Source organism: Macaca nemestrina, chromosome 13 (genome assembly GCF_043159975.1).
Source record: "Macaca nemestrina isolate mMacNem1 chromosome 13, mMacNem.hap1, whole genome shotgun sequence".
Taxonomy (NCBI): Eukaryota; Metazoa; Chordata; class Mammalia; order Primates; family Cercopithecidae; genus Macaca; species Macaca nemestrina.
The window spans coordinates 107,783,606-107,803,063 of record NC_092137.1 but is presented as its reverse complement, the minus strand read 5'-3'; the positions used below and the strand labels follow the sequence as shown (position 1 = coordinate 107,803,063).

General features: G+C 41.6%; 2 protein-coding genes across 4 annotated transcripts in view; both read right to left on the bottom strand.

The window, feature by feature from the left end:
* LOC105471823 (nephrocystin 1) overlaps positions 1–3,038 on the bottom strand; it is a 69,024-nt gene extending 65,986 nt beyond the window's left edge. For all 3 annotated transcript variants that reach the window (XM_071077126.1, XM_071077125.1, XM_071077127.1), the window contains exon 1: positions 2,904–3,038. In XM_071077126.1, the coding sequence (XP_070933227.1) occupies positions 2,904–2,972 (69 nt within the window). In that variant the 5' untranslated portion in view covers positions 2,973–3,038. The remainder of the gene's footprint in view (positions 1–2,903) is intronic.
* A 6,536-nt stretch (positions 3,039–9,574) lies between these two features.
* MTLN (mitoregulin) lies at positions 9,575–10,964 on the bottom strand. The gene is given in 4 exon segments (XM_024789743.2): positions 9,575–9,668; positions 10,211–10,644; positions 10,647–10,738; positions 10,741–10,964. Coding segments are annotated over 3 exon segments (438 nt in total). The 5' UTR covers positions 10,793–10,964; the 3' UTR covers positions 9,575–9,668; positions 10,211–10,350.
* Between the last annotated feature and the right edge of the window lie 8,494 nt (positions 10,965–19,458).

Here is a 19,458-nt window from a genome sequence, read left to right as displayed (position 1 = left end):
TTGCCTGCTCTTGAAATTTTATATAAATAGACGTATACAGTAAGCACTCTTGTGTGACCTTTCCATGAAGCATGTTTTTGAGATACTTCCGTATTGTTGTGTGTACCATTAGTTCACTCCTTCTTATTACTGAGTGGTATCCATTGTATTGAATGTATCATGACTTTATCTTGACTTAGTAGTTTAAGTTTACTAACACTATATGTAACTTTGTCAATATACTCTCCAAAAAGGCACATACTTCTTTGGTCTGTTTTCTATAGATTATGTAGAGAAGATAAAGTGGATGAAAAAAAGAGAAAATTCCACTAGTTTCTTCTCTACTCTTGCAATTTGGCATCCATCTGAGTGTTATTTACAAAATTCACACACCTAGTGATAGAGCCAATCATCGCAGGCCTGACCCAGAGGGGCTGTTGATTACTTGTCCTATGGACACCGAATAGAAAATCTGTTCCATTTTCGGCTTCAGGTGTCCTCTGTGAAGACAGGGAGGAATTAGGTAATACTATCAAAATACACTTTCCAGATAGTCAAGGTATCAAAAGGCTCCAGAGCCAATATTTCTCCCAGGAGAATAATCTTTGTAATAGTTTGTTTTAATAATCATTTTTATAGTTTCCTTCTAAAACTTTTCCTGGTTCTCCTAATGTCCCACTAAATTTAAAATTAGTTCATCATGACTAATCATCAGAGAAATGCAAATTAAAACTACAATGAGGTACCATCTCACACTGGTCAAAATGATTATTATTAAAAAATCAAGAAATGACAGATTCTGGTGAGGCTGACAAGAAAAGAGGACACGTGTATACTGTTGGTGGGAATGACAATTAGTTCAGCCACTGTGGAAAGCAGTTTGGAGATTTCCCAAACAACTTAAAACAGAACTACCATTTGACCCAGCAATCCCATTTCTGTGTATATACCCCCCTCAAAAAAAAAAATGATTCTACCAAAATGTCACATGAATGTGTATGTTCCCTTCAGCATTATTCACAATAGCAAAGACATGGAATCAACCTAGATGCCCACCAATGGTGGACTGGATAAAGAAAATGTGGTACATATACACCATGAAATAATATGCAGCCATAAAAAAGAATGAAATCATGTCCTTTGCAGCAACATGGATAGAGCTGGAGGCCATTGTCCTAAGTGAATTAACATAGGAACAGAAAACCAAATACCACATGTTCTCACTTGTTGAGTAAACACAGACATAACGATGGCAGCAATGGACACTGGGGACTGCTGGAGTGCAGAGGAAGGAAGAGGAATGAAGGCTGAAATACTGCCTATTGGGTACTATGCTCACTGCTTGAGTGATAGGATCATCTGTACCCCAAACCTCAGCATAACACAGTGTTCCCATGTGACAGACCTGCACATGTACCCCCTGAATCTAAAATAAAAGTTGAAATTTAAAAATAAGATACAGAACCATATTAAGAGTCCAGCAAAGTTCAGCATAAGTCAATGCCCCATCAAGTTCATTTTTTATTTCTACCAGAAGAGTATTTAGCTTTTGTTGCACCGTTCTGATTCCAATACACAGTCACCTAAATATTTACCTCCCAAATCCTTTTTACTTTAAACAAGAGAACAAAAATGGATAAAATAAAAGTATCAGTGAATCTCTTACTGGCCTAAGATTATGAAATAATTTTACTCAGTGGAAAAATACTTAGTAATAGATCACATGAAAAAAAATTAAAATAAAGTAAAATAAAAATGTCAAAAAATAAACCCACTGGTTGCTATTTACTGTTTTCTTATTTTTAATAAGAACTCAGTGTATTTTTAAAAAGGTTTTTTGTTTTTTTTTTTTTTTTTTGAGACCAAGTCTTGCTATGTTGCCCAAGTTAGTCTCGAACTCCTGGGCTCAGGTGATCCTCCTGTCACAGCCTCCCAAGTAGCTGGTACTACTAGCATGAGTCACCATACCTGGCCTAAATATTTTTATAAAGATAAAAAAGAATAAAGAAAATCCTAATAATCATCGGCATCCTGTCACACAGAAATACCACATTAGCATGTTCCCTTCTATGCTGTTCTGTGTATATTATATAAGTAAAAATGTGAATACTTTTATACATCAATCTCACTCCTACTTTCTAATTATTACATATAGCAGATCCCTGGAAATGTAATTTTTGAGCCTAGGTGCATACAAACATGCTACACCTTGTCAACCTGCTTTCCTGAAATGCTGTACAAGCACCTTATACATGGGAGCAGTGAATGTGTCTGCTTCATCACACCTTCCTTAAGACTGAGTGTTGTGATTTTTTAAATGTTTGGGATACCTTATGTCCTTTGCAATTACTTGAATATCTTTGAAGTTAACATTCCTCGTATGTTTATGAGTTACTTGTTCACCTCCTCTGCTCATTTATCAGATCTTAATGTTCTTGCATATTAAGACTATTCCTTGACACCTATTTCGCTTGAGTTCATGGAGGCAATAATAATCTCCATTAGAGGAAGGCTCAAAGGAAACGGGCTTGGGCTGAAAGTGGAGAGAGGAGCTAGGCTCAGAGTTGGGTTGGAAATGGTTACCACTAAGTTTAGATTGGGAGATGAGGTGGGTTAGTGAATTGTTAGGGCAGGAGGTTGAAATGTTAGCTGGGAGTAAGGGTCGGAGGAGGGGGCGCTTAGTTGATGGTCACGAATTGTGGCAGGTTTCGCCTTTGCCTGAGGGTTGAGTTGGGATCAGAAGGGGTTTGAATTGGGGTTGGGTGCTCGAATGTTATGGGGTAAGGGAGCGTTACAACCTGGGAAGGTAAATAGGCTGGGGACAAGCTCCCAGGATTAGGTGGGGTCACGGTGGGAAGGCGCAGTGCGCGCAGCTGCGTCTACCTGTCGTCCGCCCCAGGGCCCTCTGCACAGCCTGACCATACCTGTTGCTTCAGCTCCTGATTGCGGCGCCGCAAGGCCTGCAGAGGATCGCGCTGCCGCCTCGCCAGCATCTCCCTTGCTGCGGCGCCCCGATTGCTCCAGTTGCCAGGGAAACCAAGCGGCGGCGCCGGAAGGTGACGCCATCGACGTGCGCCCGCCTCCCAGGCCCGTCCCGCCCCGCCCGGGCCGGTCCCGGGAAGGGTCAAAATGATTTCTTGCGGTGGTCATCCCACGCCACCAAGCAGGTCGCGGCCGGGGGAGTCACTTTTCCTCGCCAATTCCTAAGGATAGGGGAATGTCACCCGGCGTCTGAAACTACATTCCCCACATTACATAAGTAATAACATCAGTAATAACACCACCTTCTTGCTGGGATACCTGTTTTATGGCATTTGCTTTTTGATACCAATTTTGTAAGCTAACCTTAAGATACAATTTTAGCATCTTAAACTCTTTCATTAACTGCAAGAATAGCTTTCCTATGGGATATATGGTTCTATTCCATATCTCACTTCAAAAGGCGGTTTTTAATTCTTTGCCATTTAGGCTACTGAAGTTTCATTTCATTCTAATATTGCACGTTGTCCATTCTGAATTCTGTAAGGATGGTAATTGTTCTACAGCAAATCTATGAGCAAATTATTAGTTCTCATTATGATTCCCAGTTTACATCAACTCTCAGAAAGGTGGTCATGTTTCCCCCACATGGGACTGCATCCCATGAATCCAATTCCAAAACTCCACTACACCAAAATTGGACTTGAATAAGAATGATAATGATTGGAGCTCACCTTCCAAATGATGGACCCCATTGATATAAACGAATGTTCTTCAGTACAACCACAGGCCAGGCTGAAGCATTATTTATGTACATTTTTCTTCCAGTATAATACATACAGAGAAAAGTGTACAGAGAAAAGTATAGAGAGAAGTGTACAGAGAAAAGTATAGAGAAAAGTGTACAGAGAAAAGTGTGCAGCTCTGAAAACCCTCCACCCCATAACAGCACCCAGATGATGAAACAGAACATTATCTGCCCATTAACAGTCTTCCTGTCTTTCTAGTCCCTGCCTACCCCCACCCCCAACCTCCCATCCCTCTCACTTCTCCACCACACCCCTTCTAAGAGCACAAACTTGTGTGGCCTTTTTTTGTACTATACAATGAAATTATGCACTGTGTGGTGGCTTCTCTTGTCCTTTATATATCACATTTGTGAGATGCATCTATACTGTGTGTGGCTGTAGTCTGTTCATTCTCATTGCTGACATTTCGCATATGATATACCCTAACATACTCATTGATTCTACTGTTGCTGCGTAAGTGGGCAGTTTCCAACTTAGGGCTAGTATATAATAGTGCCGCTAAGAACATCCTGGTGCAAGTCTTCCGGCAAAAACATGTATACCACTGCTGAGTCACAGGGCACGTTATGTGTCAGCTTTAGTAGATACTACTACCTGGTTTCCCAAAATGGTTGTACTAATTTATACCCTATCAGCAGCGTATTGAGTTTTTGTTCTTTATGTCCTTGGCAAGATTTGGTATCATCTTTTGTTGTAATTCATGTCATATTTTGAATTAATTTCTCTACGGTGGCTCATAATTAATGTTCACTTAAATAGCCAAACATAGGATTTCCATTAAAAATGTTTATAACAAATAAGAAAATGCTATGAAATATTTCTAAGTGAATTATTAAATAATTACAGGTGATGAGATAAGCAAAACAAAAAAATGCTCTAAAACAGCTATTACTTATGAAATTCTCATTCACTTAGTCTATAAATTAGAAAAATTATCTATATCTACTTATTTATAGGGATTTCCATATTTTAAATAGAAAAGTTATAGCATCATGGATACAGTTTGATTCTGTTGGTAAAAATAAACTAATAAATCCCCCTAAATATGTGTGAATATATAAACAACAATGAGGAAAGGTACAAAAAAAGTATATTACTCTATTCATGTCAGGTGTAAAGATGTTTGACTGTATACATTTTTGCACCATATTGTTTCAGTTACAGGTATTCATTATTTGCGATTCCTGGATCAGCATCAACACCACCTGGGGCCTTGTCAGAAATGCACATTTTCAGACCCTACCATAGCCCTAGGAGAATCAGAATCTGTATTTTAACAATACCCCAGTGTTTCATGTGCACATTCAAGTTTGAGAAGTACCACTGAGGTATTCAGTGTGCTATAAAGGATGTGATTACTCAGTTGATGATTTTTCACTAATGACTGTAATATTCAGGATGATCACATTAATAGTAGTCATTGCTCCTCTGTAGTTATACCTTGATGCCATTATAAGAAACAATATAACCTAAACCAAGAGAGATCTGCAGTGAGGTAGCCAAAAGAAACTAAAGCAAACCATGGCCAATGTTTCTCCTGAAAGCAAGCTACTTCATAAAACTCATCATGATTTCTTTCTATCAGTGTGTTAAAATGAGTAACAATTTTGGATTGCTTCCTCACAGGCGATACTGAAAAAGAATTTAATAGTTTCCAAGAGACTCATAATGTAGACAGAACCAGTGGAACAAGACAACTTGGAATCAACAAAAAGATTGTAACGAAGAGAATAGAGAAAGTGTGCAGTTTCAGGGTCTTAAAAGAAAATTCAGGCCGGGCACGGTGGCTCACGCCTGTAATCCCAATACTTTGGGGAGCCAAGGTGGGCAGATCACCTGAGGTCAGGAGAAGGAGTTCGAGACCAGCCTGGCCAACATGGCGAAACCCTGTCTGTACTGAAAATACAAAAATTAGCCAGGCATGGGTGGCACATGCCTGTAATTCCAACTACTCAGGAGGCTGAGGCAGGAGAATCGCTTGAACCTGGGAGGTGGAGATTACAGTGAGCTGAGATCATGCCAGTGCACTCCAACCTGGGCAACAGAGTGAGACTGTGTCAAAAAAAAAAAAAAAAAAAGTAAAAGACAAGACAAGACAATCCACCTCAAATAAAAATGGCAAATATATATGAGCACCTTGGTGCAAGGCACTGTTTGGGCCTGTGGTACAAGATGTTTAACACTGATCTCAAAGAGCTTCCAAGCTACAGTAATAGACTAGAAACACAAAAACCGTACCAACCACTTACCACAGAAGTACTACCTGGTATACAGAATTCCCTGCCAAATGAACAGCTTATGATTAAATACACTGAGTTCTACAGTAAGGTCTTGCATTGAATATGTCTACTAGACAGCTGAAAGAGCGAAGCTGGAATTGAAGAAAAGACTCAGAGGGAGGGAGGTCTGCTTGGATGTGCTAGTTAAGCCAAGACAATGGCTAGGATAATCACAGGAGAGGACAGAGCAGAGAACCAAGGGCAAAAGTTTGAGGAACCTGAGAAAGGCAGCAATAGTAGCAGTTTGGAAACTTGATAAGCTTTTGTATTAGTGAAGCAAGGGAAGGAGAATTTCAAGGGAGAAAGTGGCCTCATCAAATATCCTCAAGGTACAATGTGAGCGTTCAGAAAGAGCCATAGATATTAATGTTTCTGGAAGGTGCAGAGGGCAGATCACAGCAGGTCAATGGGCAAAATATTTGGAAAGAGACAGTGAACCACATCTAATTGGCAAATGATAGCATCAATTAAAACAAATTTTAAGTCAAAATCCATGCATTTGTTAGCCAGGCGTGGTGGCAGGCACGTGTAATCCCAGCTACTCGGGGAGGCTGAGGCACAAGAATTGCTTAAGCCTGGGAGGCAGAGGTGGCAGTGAGCCAACATCACACCACTGCACTCCAGCCTGGGGGACAGACTCAAAAAAAAAAAAAAAAAACCGAAAAGAAAATGTGCATTTGTAAATAGAAAGCAGGGAGAGACTGCAGATGCAAGAAAGAGGTGATGTACTGGAGAAGAAGGAAGGTCCGGAGGGAGGTGTAGAATTCTGCAGAGGCCGAAGAGGAGACAGCCTTGGAAAGGGCCTGTGTCTCTTCTCTCCTGGTAAAGGAAACCTAATGAGACAGAGCTTCAAAAACAGTAGTTTTCAATCTCAGCTGACCATCACAATCACCTGAAGAACTTCAAAAATCCTGATACCCAGGCCATATTCCAAATGACATGAATCAAAATGTCTGGACAGTGGCATGCAAGAATTAGTATTTTTAAAGCTCCCCAGATGATTATAATGTGTAGTCCTGTTGAAAACTGCTCTAGACAAACTACGGAGAAAGACGAAGGAATTCCCAGCTAACGGCCTTTATCTTCTCATATGGTTGATCTACTAGGAATGGAAGGCATCAGGTAAACTGGGAGTTGAAGAAACTCAGGTGCTAAGAAACGAGCCAGATGCAGTCACCATAGAACCCATTAGTCGTGAGCCAAGTGAGAAAGGTGAAGTCTTTCTTTAAAGTTCAGTGGCTCAAAAGAGCAAAAGCAGTGGTGAAGGTAAATGTACAAGCAGAGATGGAGTCTAATCTAACCAGGGAGCCCAGGATGACTTATGAGGTTAACTGGGTGAGACAACTAATAGTCTCCAGAGTGGGCAGTTCTATAGGAGATGTAGAGGATGTTAAGCTGTCCTAATGAAGTGGGGTTACCTCGAGACTAAACAGACCAAGTACAATGTAACAAAGTCCAAGCCTGTTGATGACAAGGTCCAGAGTATGGCTGAAGCAATGTGGGATGGAGCAGGTGGTCTGGGAAGCCCATACTGGGGGAGAAAAGGAGGCAGCGTAAGGCAGTACAAGTGGGCCAAGACAGGTAAATGTCATGACTAAATGGCAGTGAAAAATGGAGGTGGGGGAAATACAGATTCAAGGAGTCAACAGTGTGTCATTTCCAAGTTATGACTGGCACTGACTCCCAGCTTCCAACTTTCCATTGCCAGTTTTGACTAACGTAGGAAAAGTACTATCTCCATAGTATTTTTGGGGTGACAAAACTACCACATTAAAGTAGGGCAAAGGTAGAAAAAGTGACAGAGGTAACATCAGAGGTAACTGCCCACTACAGAAATGGGGAGTACACAGTGTAAAGAGGTAGTAAGCAGAAAACTAGAAAATTAGGAGTGGCACCGAGTGGCTAAAGATCCCATAAGGATATGGACAAGACTCGGAAGTAGCACATGCCCAGAGGCAGGGATACCTAGAGGAGAGACAGAAGAAGGGCATGACTGTGTCAGGGTGCTGTACATAAGTAATGAGAGAAAGAATCAACACTGGAAGGACCAGGTCCACCAGGAACATGGCACAAGAACAGGTCCAAACAGGCAGAACTAGGCCAGTCACAATCCAGATGCTTAACCAGGTACATTCCAACAGGTTGGGGGTAGTATGTCCCTCAAGAAATCTACCTTGCCTCAAAGACTCTCAACTCTTGGAGCCTCAATTAGGGGTGGACACTAGGAAGCTTCAGCAAACTGCAGCCCAGACGGGACTGAGCTCCAAGAACCATTTCAGTCCTTGACTACTACATTCACAGAATGAAAACAAAGTTGGAAGTAATAGGCATAATAGCCCCACTAAAATTGGGGGGGAGGGTGGGGGTGCTTCATGTGGAAACAACTTTCCTATATTAACATGGAGTTGAGACACGAAATTAATCTTTGTAAGAATGAGCAAGGGTGGTATTCTAGAAACACTCCTTGCAAATCAAAGGAACCAGGCACTCACTCCTGATTTTTAGATACAGGTAGGATTTATCACTAAGCTCTGTTCAGGAGGGTTTCTCCTTCACGTGTGTATTCCATAATGACACATAAAAGATATTTTTGCCAATAAAAACTTATACACTGGCTGAGCACAGTGGTTCACGCCTGTACTCCCAGCACTTTCGGAGGCCAAGGCCAGTGGATCACCTGAGGTCAGGAGTTTGAGACCAGCCTGACCAACATGGTGAAATCCCGTCTCTACTAAAAATACAAAAATTAGCCAGGCATGGTGGCGCATGCCTGTAGTCCCAGCTACTTGGGAGACTGAGGCAGGAGAACTGCCTGAACCAAGGAGGTGGAGGTTGCAGTGAGCCAAGATTGTGCCATTGCACTCCAGCCTGCGCAACAAGAGTGAAATTCAGTCTCAAAAAAAAAAAAAAAAAGAAAAGAAAAAATTTATACTCTGTACTTGGAACACATTTTGTTTTGGGTTGAGACAGGGTCTCGCTCTGTCATCCAGGCTGGAGTGCAGTGGTGAGATCACAGCTCACTGCAATCTTAACCTTCTGGGCTCAGGTGATCCTCCTGCCTCAGCCTCTGGTTTACAAATTAGCTGGGCTCACAGATATGTGCCACCACGGCCAACTACTTTGTAAGTTATCTGTAAAGACTGGGTCTCCCTATGTTGCCTTGGCTGGTCTCCAACTCCCGGGCTCAAGTGGTCCTCCCTCCTCAACCTCCTAAAGTGCTGGGATTATAGGCATGAGCAGGGCCAAGGAATACACTGTTACTCTTGGAAGTTCAAAGGTCTTACATACAGCACCCTTACCTCAGTTATGTTTACACAGCCCCTTGCTTTCCAACAAGTTCAGTAAAAGAACCCATAATGGTCCCATAGCCAAGTCTGCTTTGTGGTGTACCAAAGAAGGGGCACGAGTTACATAATACATCTTCTCAAAAACACTAGTAAGTCAGTTTTGAAAATGCAGATCTCTTGATGCAGTAAACTGCATAAAAAACATGATACTTCCCCTTATGATAAAAATAAAAGGTTCAAAGATGTTTAATTTTTTTATTTTAAAAATAAAATTGATTCATAAAGTGCAAGAAGAAGTCGTTTCTTTCCAGTAGTCTATATGCATCTTCAACAAGCTGTTAGAAAAAAGAAAAGAATTAGAAATACACAATCTGTAACTTCAAACTGTACTGTGGTATTAAACCATGAACCATAAGATCTGGTGTTATGACTAGAAAACTGAGGTCCTGAAAATTTATGATACACAGCTCTTCTGAAAATGCTAAGGCTGGATGCAAGGTTCCTGACTTCCAGGCCACTGCTCTTTCCACTTTACCAGGCTGCCAACAACCTAAGAATTCAGTTTGGAGTTTACAATCGCCAAGGCGAAGATGTGCTACCAAGGATGTTAAAATCACCTCCCCGGTTCCTTTTTTCTTTTGTTCTTTCCAGTATTTTCTACAATGTTGTCAGGATGAGCGACATAGCACCGATAAGACATTCTCATTAAATAGTCAGTGAACTAAACTAAGACACCAAAGAGCAAGTTATTAGCGAATACAAAACTTCCACCCTCTGGTGTCTGTGGGAGTAAGTCCTATCCTAGCCAGAGTTGATCCTAAGCTATCCGCCCGACCCCAAAGTCTCCCTTTGTAATGTCACTATGTGTACTGCTCACCAACACTCCAGGACGAGCCGGCCATGGCAGGCGGGGACTGTGTGACAAGCCTGGCTCTGGCCACCGCCGGACCGGAGCTCCGGTGAGGACAGGGCAAGGTGGCCATGCGGTGGATCGAATAGGGCGGAAGGCGCGGAGTCTCAGGCCAGGTCCAGCTTCTTCTGCGTCGCCGCCAGCTTGTCCTGCAGCCTCCGTTTCCTCCAGTCCAAGTAGCGCCTCCGCAGTCGGTTCGCCTGCCAGCCCAAGAGTACTCCAGATGCGAAGGCTACTAGCACGGACAACTGCAGCGTCCTCTCCGACACCTCCGCCATGGCGGTAGCCGGCGTGCAGCGCGGTCTACGGCGCGGCGGCGGGGTCAAAAGGCGCCGCGCGTTCAAGTGTGGGGCGCAGGGCAAAAATGAGGCCAAGGCGGCGGGGCACGCCCCGCGCAGCCGGCAAGGCGTTGGTCCTCTTGAAACTCACTAAGAGTCCCATCTGCCTCGCCTTCAACTGAAGACTTTCCCAGCCTTTGGACGACCCCACCTTCCCTTTCCTGAACCCCCACAACATTTCTTGTTGAGGCCTTACAACAGTAGTTAACATTGCGGGGGTATCTTGCTAACCCGACAGTAGTAAGCTCTTCACCGCTCTGTTTTCTCTCAGCAATAGAATGGGAGTGACTTGTGTAACTTTTAATTTTCTGGTAACCTGTTTTTTAAAAAATAAAAACAAAAACATGGAATTGTTTTTAATAAAGTATTTACTTATCCCAACATATACAGGATGTTATTTCAACGTATAACTCGTTTTTAAATTATTAAGGATATGCTTTGTTTTTTTCCTACCAAGTCTTTGAAAACTGGTCTATATTTTACAGGGAATAGCGCATCTCAATTTGAACACTGAATTTTCAATGGAGATACTTATCAGTGTCTAGATTTCACAAAATGTACAGTTGAAAAAGTAGATTCCCAAGCTGTTCTAAAAACACATTTTTCCAATAACCGAATGGAGTACCAATTTTTAGATTAAATTTAAATTCATTAAAATGTTTTAAAAATTAGAAACTCAGTTCTTCAGTCACACTCACTATATATGGAAACAGTGGCTACCATATTGGACAACCCACGTCTGGGGGCCATGCTGTACCAGAACTAACATGGGGTCAAAATTGTTGGGATAGGAAACAAACGCATTTCTAATGATGAAAGTCATTTTAACACCTCCTGGTGTTCAGGCCTTTGTGTAATCCCCTCCCCTTGAGTGTGGGTGTGACCTGTGACTTGCTTTTAACTAATATAATAAAGCAAAGGGGATGAGGATGTCACTCCTGTGATTACCACATATTTTAATCTATTCTCACAATGCTAATAAAGACATACATGAGACTGAGTAATTTATAAAGGAAAGAAGTTTAATTGACTCACAGTTCCACATGGCTAGGGAGGCCTCACAATCATGGCAGAAGGCAAAAGAGGAGCAAAGACACATCTCACATGGCAGCAGGCAGGAGAGCCTGTGCAGGGGAACTTCCGTTTATAAAACCATCAGATCTCATGAGACATATTCACTGTCACGAGGACAGCATGGGAAAGACACCCCCTCATGATTCAGTTACCTCCCACTGGGTCTTTCTCATGACATGTGGGAATTATGGGAGCTACAATTCAAGATTTGGGTGGGGACACAGCTAAATCATATCACTGTGTATATAAAATTTTTTAGCTAGTTAAAGACTCTCCTGTGGCTTGATGAAGTGGACATTCTGGAGAAGCTCATAGAACAAAGAGCTGCAGTGGCCTCTAGGAAAAACCTCCAGCCAACAGCCAGCAAAAAGCTAGAACCCTCAGTCCTAAAACCACAAGGAAATGAACTTTGCCCACAACCTGAATGAGCTTGGAAGCAGATTCTTCCCCATTTGAGCCTCCAGATGAAAACACAGCCTTACACATTCATTGCAGTCTTGTGAGACTATAACAGAGGACCCAGCTTAATTGTGCTTGGATTCCTGATCCATGGAAAATGTGAGATAATAAATGTGTATTGTTTTAAGTGACTACATTTGTGGTAATCTGTTACACAGTGTAATATATAGGAAAAAAAAGAGTGTTTTTCCCACTTTAATTCTCAATACAGACCACCTCTGGTCACTAAACAATACATTCAATACTCTGACACCAGAGTTGGGGTGAAGAAGACCTTTTTCCTATATGCCAATGAATTCTGCAGCAGACAACAGCTGGGTGTCCTCTAATTCAATTTAATTTTGACACTTACCTACCTGAATACAACATCAGGTCCCATAGGTTGAGGGCTCAGTCCCGCAAGACTTCTTCCTACTTCCAATGCCAATCACAAAGAGTAGGTTGTCACCTATGCTTCTGAAGAACCAGCTATAAATCAGGAATTCCAACAACTCCCTCCTTAGGTTTGATTAATTTTCTAAAGAGGCTTAGAGAACTCAGAAAAACACTTTACTTACTTTTACTCACTTATAATAAGGGATATTACAAAGGATATATTTAAACAGCCAGGTGGAAGAGATGGATAGCGTAAGGCATATAGGAAAGGGCATGGAGCTTCCATACCCTATTTAGGACCACTATCCTCCAGGAACTTCCACATGTTTAGCTATCCAAAAGCTCAATCAAACCCAATCCTTTTGGGGTTTTAAGGAAGCTTCATTACATAGGCATGACTGATTACATCATTGGCCATTGGCGATCAAATTAACCTTCAGGCCCTTTCTCCTCCCTGGAAACTGGGGAGCAGGGCTGAAAGTCTAATCATGCCCTAGTCTTTCCAGTGGCCAGTCCCTGTCCTAGGGACCTCCAGTCATCTCAATAGCATACAAAAGGCATTCTTATCAATCACTTGAGATTCCAAGGATTTTAGGAGCTGGTATGCCAGGAATCAGGAATGAAGACCATATATATGTGTGTGTGTGTGTGTGTGTGTGTATATATGTGTGTAGATATATATGTGTATATATACACATATATGTACACATATATACATATGTGTATATATACATATATATGTGTATATATACATATATATATCTACACACATATATACACACACACACATATACACACATATATATATTCACAATATCACAGACAGTAATATAAAATGAATAAAGCCCTGAAAGGAAGGTCAGCAAGTGGAACCTGAACTCAGCCTCTCTGTAGAGATCAGCAAATGGACTTTCACACTTGAGGCAAAAGGTATCTTAGGAGGGAGATGATAAGGACAGTGTTGGGTCCAATGTGAATTCACATCTGCCACACTTAATGTTCATTTACTCAACAAATATTTATTGAATGCTGCAGTGGGCATTGGGAATGTAAAGGTGAATACAACACAAGGTCGGCCCTTAGCTTAGCACAAAGTAGAAGAAGTAGAAAAAAAAATTATGACACAGTGTGATGAGTTGGAATATGTGTGTAAGTATGTTGCTTAGACTTATAAAAAGAAGAAAAAATCCTCATTATTGTAGTTTGGGAAAGCAAAACAAAACAAAACAAAACCCTCAGAGACATTCTTTCCCTTAAAATCCATCCAATCTCTCAGCCAATCCTATTGGTTCTATTTTTAAAACATAGCCAGAATGAAATTGCTTCTTACCACTCTACTGCTACCAACAGATCCAAGCTGCTGTCACCTCTTTTCTGATTGCAATAGCCCTATCAGATTTCCATGGTTCTATATCTGTCCACCACATTCTCTTCTCAATACAGCAGCCAGAATGGGCCTTTGAAATCAGAAAAAGTTGAATCATGCCACTTGTGAAAGTTGATCATACCATTTGGGTCATTCTTGTCATACTCAATTAAAATAGATTTGAGAAGGCAGAGGGAAAGGCACTCAGGACACAAAACATTGCTCCAAGAATATAATTATTTGCAAGCCTGGCTGCTGAAACTACCTGCTGTAACCTGAAACCAGTCTTATCTATAGCTACTGAAACAATCTCCTGGAGCTCTGAGAATAGTTTAACCCATTGCTGTCACTTACCAATCAAAACTTGTCAGTTCCTCAAAACTTTTCTAGGACCAAAGAACTTTCAGAGAGCAAAACATAACATTTCTCTTTTTACAATGAAACCTTCAAGCTTCTCTTTGTTCTGCAGACATACCGAAGATCACCCAGACTGTATGTATGTCCCAAGTTGCAATTCTGTCTTTCCAAATAAAATTTCCAAATTTCAGAGATTTGTCTCCATGTTTTAACTTTGACACACTCTTCTGCTAGAACTCTGCAGTGGCCAAAGCCCCTATGGTGGTCCCAAGTGTTCTGCAAGCCCGTTTCCCTTTCGCCCCTGAAGCTGTCACTGGCTTGCTCACTGTGTCTTGGGCTTACCAGGCAAGGTTCTACATAATAGCATTTGCATGGGTGGTCCCCCTACGTGGCATACTCTTCCCCAGATCCTTGAGTGGGTAACTTCCTCAACTCCTTTAAGTTTGTGCCAACTGTCACCTACTCAACTATTTAAAAATCACAGACTCAACCATCTCCCACTCAGGCACTCCTGATCCCCATGACCCTGTTCCGTTCTCCTCCAGAACTTGCTGTCTTCAACATTTATCATACTCAACTGTTTACTGTCTGTTTCCTGTGCTAGAATGTAAGCTGCTCCAGGGCAGGGATTTTTGTCTCCATTGTGGACTGGTGAATCCCAAGTGCCTAGAACAAGGACTGGCATATAACAGACACTCAGTAAATATTTGGTGTTGATGACAGTGGAGAGTGGTCAGGATGGCTTCTGAGTGGATGGCTAAACTGTATCTTGAAAGATACCTCACAAACTGAGAAGAGACTAAATTTCTCTGTGTCTCACTTGACTCATTTGTAAAATAAGGAGTTTAGTGTTACTCAACAGCTCTAAGACATTTTAAAGAGCCACTTTTGGCAGCCTCAAGTTGCATACTTGGGCCACTGGTGTTACTGCAAATTTGAACCTCACTTGGAATTCTGGTCTCATCCCTAAGATGTCTTTAGACTAAAAATAGGCTAGATCATGTACACCAGAGTCTGGAATATGGGAAAGCCTTAGACACATAGAAATGGAAGAGAATATAGATATATTTTTGTTGAAGCAGAAGGAAACTTTGGCCACTGGGGAGAATACAGCTGCTGGGGAGAAGGCAGGGACATAAACTTTAAAATCCCTCTTAAAGAGCCACTGTGTCCCCAGCTTGCCACTTTGTGTTTTACCCCTGAGTGAATTGTTTCAATGGAGCATTTTAGTGAACTTCACAATGGTAAAGCAGCTTTGAGGTAATGCTTAAATTTGGATTAACAGGCTGAATAGTCAAGCATAGTAAGTTAATTGATTGCAAGAGTGCCTTTTGAAAGATGCATTAGCTGCTACTGTTGAGTTTGCTGTTTGAAGGGCTTACCAAGGGGAAAGACTTTACCATTTATAGTGTTAGATCTTTATTGCTTGTAAATAAGTTCATTTAAAGTGTATAAAAGAAATCAGTTTCCTCTGCAACTCCTAGACCCTAAACAACAAAATGATTACTTTATACCTTAAATTTAGCCCCATAAAAGGTATAGCCTTGCCATGACTAAAATGGAACACTCACCTCAATAAATCTTTGAGTTCTGGCCCTAAAGACTCTTGCTGGGCCTGTTTCACCCGAGACACAAGCAGACAACCCAGTGTCTTGGGAGTCTAATCACCAGGTCCTTTGTCTCCCATTATCTTCCTCTGAGCTGTTGGGAATGGGAAGGGAAACCCCTGTAGGGTTGGGTGATGTGCTCAAGTTCTTCACCTGCCCTGACCAGTACCAGCAGACACACACCCACAAGGCTGAGACTTAGAGGAGGTAGGCAGGAATACCAAGTAGACAGGCTAGGTGTGTCATTCCAAATGTGGATCATTTTCTCCCAGTGCAGGGCAAGAACACAAGGAGTTCCATAAGGCAAGGCTGAGCCTCGAGCTTTGATCCTTCTTTTTCACAGGAACAAGCACTTCAAGTCTGCCTCTCCATTCTGTAATTCTGAAGACACACTGTACAACAGCCTTCTATAACCCTTTCAGGAAGAACAGGAAAATCCTTCTGAGTAACCTCCTATACCTAAGACCTTAAGTGAGAAACAGGAGTAGAAATGACAGGGAAGGGATTTTTGTGGGCTGAGAGAATGCATTTGTGAACATTCTGGGGCTGCAAAAAGCTGAATCAGGCTGGGTGCAGTGGCTTACACTGGTAATCTCAGCACTTTGAGTCTCCAGGGTGGGAAAACCACTTGCCTCCAGGAGTTTGAAACCAGGCTGGACAACATAGCGAGACCCTGTCTCTACAAAAAATAAAAAAATTTAGCCGGGTGTGGTGGTGCGTGTCTGTATTCCTCGCTACGTGAGAGGCTGAGGTGGGAGGATTGCTTGAGTTTGCAGTGAGCCATGATCTCATCACTGCATTCCAGCCTGGGTGGCAGAGTAAAACCCTGTCTAAAACAAAATTATTTTAAAAATGCTGAATCAGCAAGAGTTAGAAGAATAGGAGTGGAAGAAAGGTAGAACAAGAAGACAGAGCCTTGCAGGCCATGTCAATGACTGGATTTTATTCACAGTGAAATGAACAGCCTTTTTTTTTTTTTTTTTTTTTCTTTTTTTCTTAAGCAGGGGAATTGCATAATCCTGTTCACATAGTAATAACATTAATCTGATTTCAGATGGAGAATGGATTGGAAGTCACCAAGGATGGAAGCAGGGAGGCCAGTTGGGACACTATTCCAGTAGTTCACATAAAAGACAATAGTAGTGTAACCTGTGATGGACAATGTTTGGTAGATTTGGTGTAGTTCTGTGCAGAAAACAAAAACACATGTGGGGGAGAAGAAAAGACACACACACAATACCTTTAAGGGTAAACAATCTTTATCCCATGTAAATGGCAATGCAGATACAATAAGCAAATGATATAATAAGCAAATTGATATAATAAGCAAATTGCAATGGGAAGGGAAGAAGGGAAAAGATATATATATATATCTATGTATATATACACTCACCAGACTACGGAGGATTCATTGCCAGACCGGGAAGCAACAGCCTGGGCTCCAGAGTTGGACACTACACTCATCAGAATATGGAGGATTCACCACCAGGCCGGGAAGCAACAGCCTGGCCTCCAAAGTCGGCCACTCATTCAGGCACAGATGAGGAGAGGTCTCCTGAAGCTTCAGCATGGTCTGAGACCCTAGCTCTTTTTGTAACAAGTCATTAGGGCCCCTTGTGACTGGGCTCAAGGAACACAAAAAGGTCAACTTGTTTTTGTGATTGTCTATTGTTTTTCAATAACTAACATATAGGAATAGATTGAAATAGAGATTTCTCCGAAACAGCGCTGGATGAATGCCTCAAAGGGGCTCACACAACCTGTTCTGGGACTTGGTGATCATTATTTGTGTCCATGTTCAATTGAGTTCAAATTTAAAATTTAACTTTTCCTCCACAGGTGCAGATGATAAAGCAACTCCATCTTGCTAGTCTACCATATTGACTTCTGATTAACCTCTGTTCTGGAAATGCCTCTGAGATTTCTACTTTTTCTACTGTTCTTTCTTGCCTCTCTCTGAGGGGTTGATTTCAATTGTTACACATTCCTTCCCTGTGGTGTATAATCTTTGGGCCTGGGGGATAAGGACTCAGGGATCCACTATACCTTCTCATGGCTGCCAAAGTCTATCTATCACTTCTGTTTGTAAGTCCCTCTTAAATGTTTCTTTCTGAGAAGCCAGACATGTCAGCCTTCTTCTTTCACCTCTCAGCTTCCTGGGCTTTGGGGTTAAGTTTGCATAGACTTGCTCATCACAGAACATTTAGGGTTGACAGCTTTTTTCTTTTAGCACTGTAAAGATGTTCCATTGTTCTGGCTTATGTAGTTTTGGAAAAGAAGTCTGCTGTAATTCTTTTTTTTTTTTTTGAGATGGAGTCTCGCTCTGTCACCCAGGCTGGAGTGCAGTGGTGTGATCTCAGCTCACTGCAAGCTCAGCCTCCCAGGTTCACACCATTCTCCTACCTCAGCCTCCCGAGTAGCTGGGACTACAGGTGCCCACCACCACACCTGGCTAATTTTTTGTATTTTTAGTAGAGATGGGATTTCACCATGTTAGCCAGAATGATCTCGATCTCCTGACTTCATGATCCGCCTGCCTCAGCCTCCCAAAGTGCTGGGATTACAGGCATGAGCCACCATGCCTGGCCAGTCAGTTGTAATTCTTATCTGTATATAATGTATCTTTTTCCCAATAGCTGTTTTTAAGACTTTATAAGGATGTGTGAGCAATTGGTCATGATATATTTTGGTATGTTTTTACAAGGTTTATTCTGTTTCAGGTTTGTTGAATCTCCTGGATCTGTGGGCTTATAGTTTTTACCAAATTTAGAAAACTTCTGGCCATCCTTCCTTCAAATATTTTGTGTCTCTCTTTTTTCTATGACTTCCATTACATGCATCTTAGACTGATATCCCACAGATCACTGAGGCATTATTCTCTCTCTGTTCAGCAACTTTATTTCCTATACTTTGCCTGTAAATTCTAGTCACCTGTGCCTCCCAGGGTGCCAGTCTCCATCCCCTCAATTCAGTGGGGCTCTGTTTGCTTTTGCCTTCCCTGCACTGTGGCCTGGAAACTCTCTCCAGGCAGTAAACTGGAGCCATCGTAGGACTGAATTCACTTGTTTTGTTTCCTTTGGGGATCATAGTTCTGTGCTACCTGTTGTACCATGTCTGAAATTAGTTGTTCGATTAATTTTGTGCATTCTTAAATAGTTATTTATGGTGGGCAGGTAGTTCCTATAGCTTATAATCTTTCATGGGTGGACACAGTTAAAACGTTTTATATATTTTGGTATGTTTATTTGATTAATGTCTGCCCTTCTCCACTAGACTGTAAATTTCATGAGAGCAGGGACCATTTTTGTTTCTGTTTAACATGTTTCCTCATAGTATGTGCTTAATAAGTACTTGTAGAATAAGACAATTATTTTTAGATAAAAAATATTTATTTAGAATGAGGAATCACAAAAATCATATTTAAAAATCAATTTAAAAAAATTAACAAATACCATCAATAATACAAAGTCCAGATGAATGATATAAAATTGCAATTATGTTGAACGAAGAAGCCACTTCTTAATATCAGAAATAAAAAAGCGGCCGGGCGCGGTGGCTCAAGCCTGTAATCCCAGCACTTTGGGAGGCCGAGACGGGCGGATCATGAGGTCAGGAGTTCGAGACCATCCTGGCTAACAC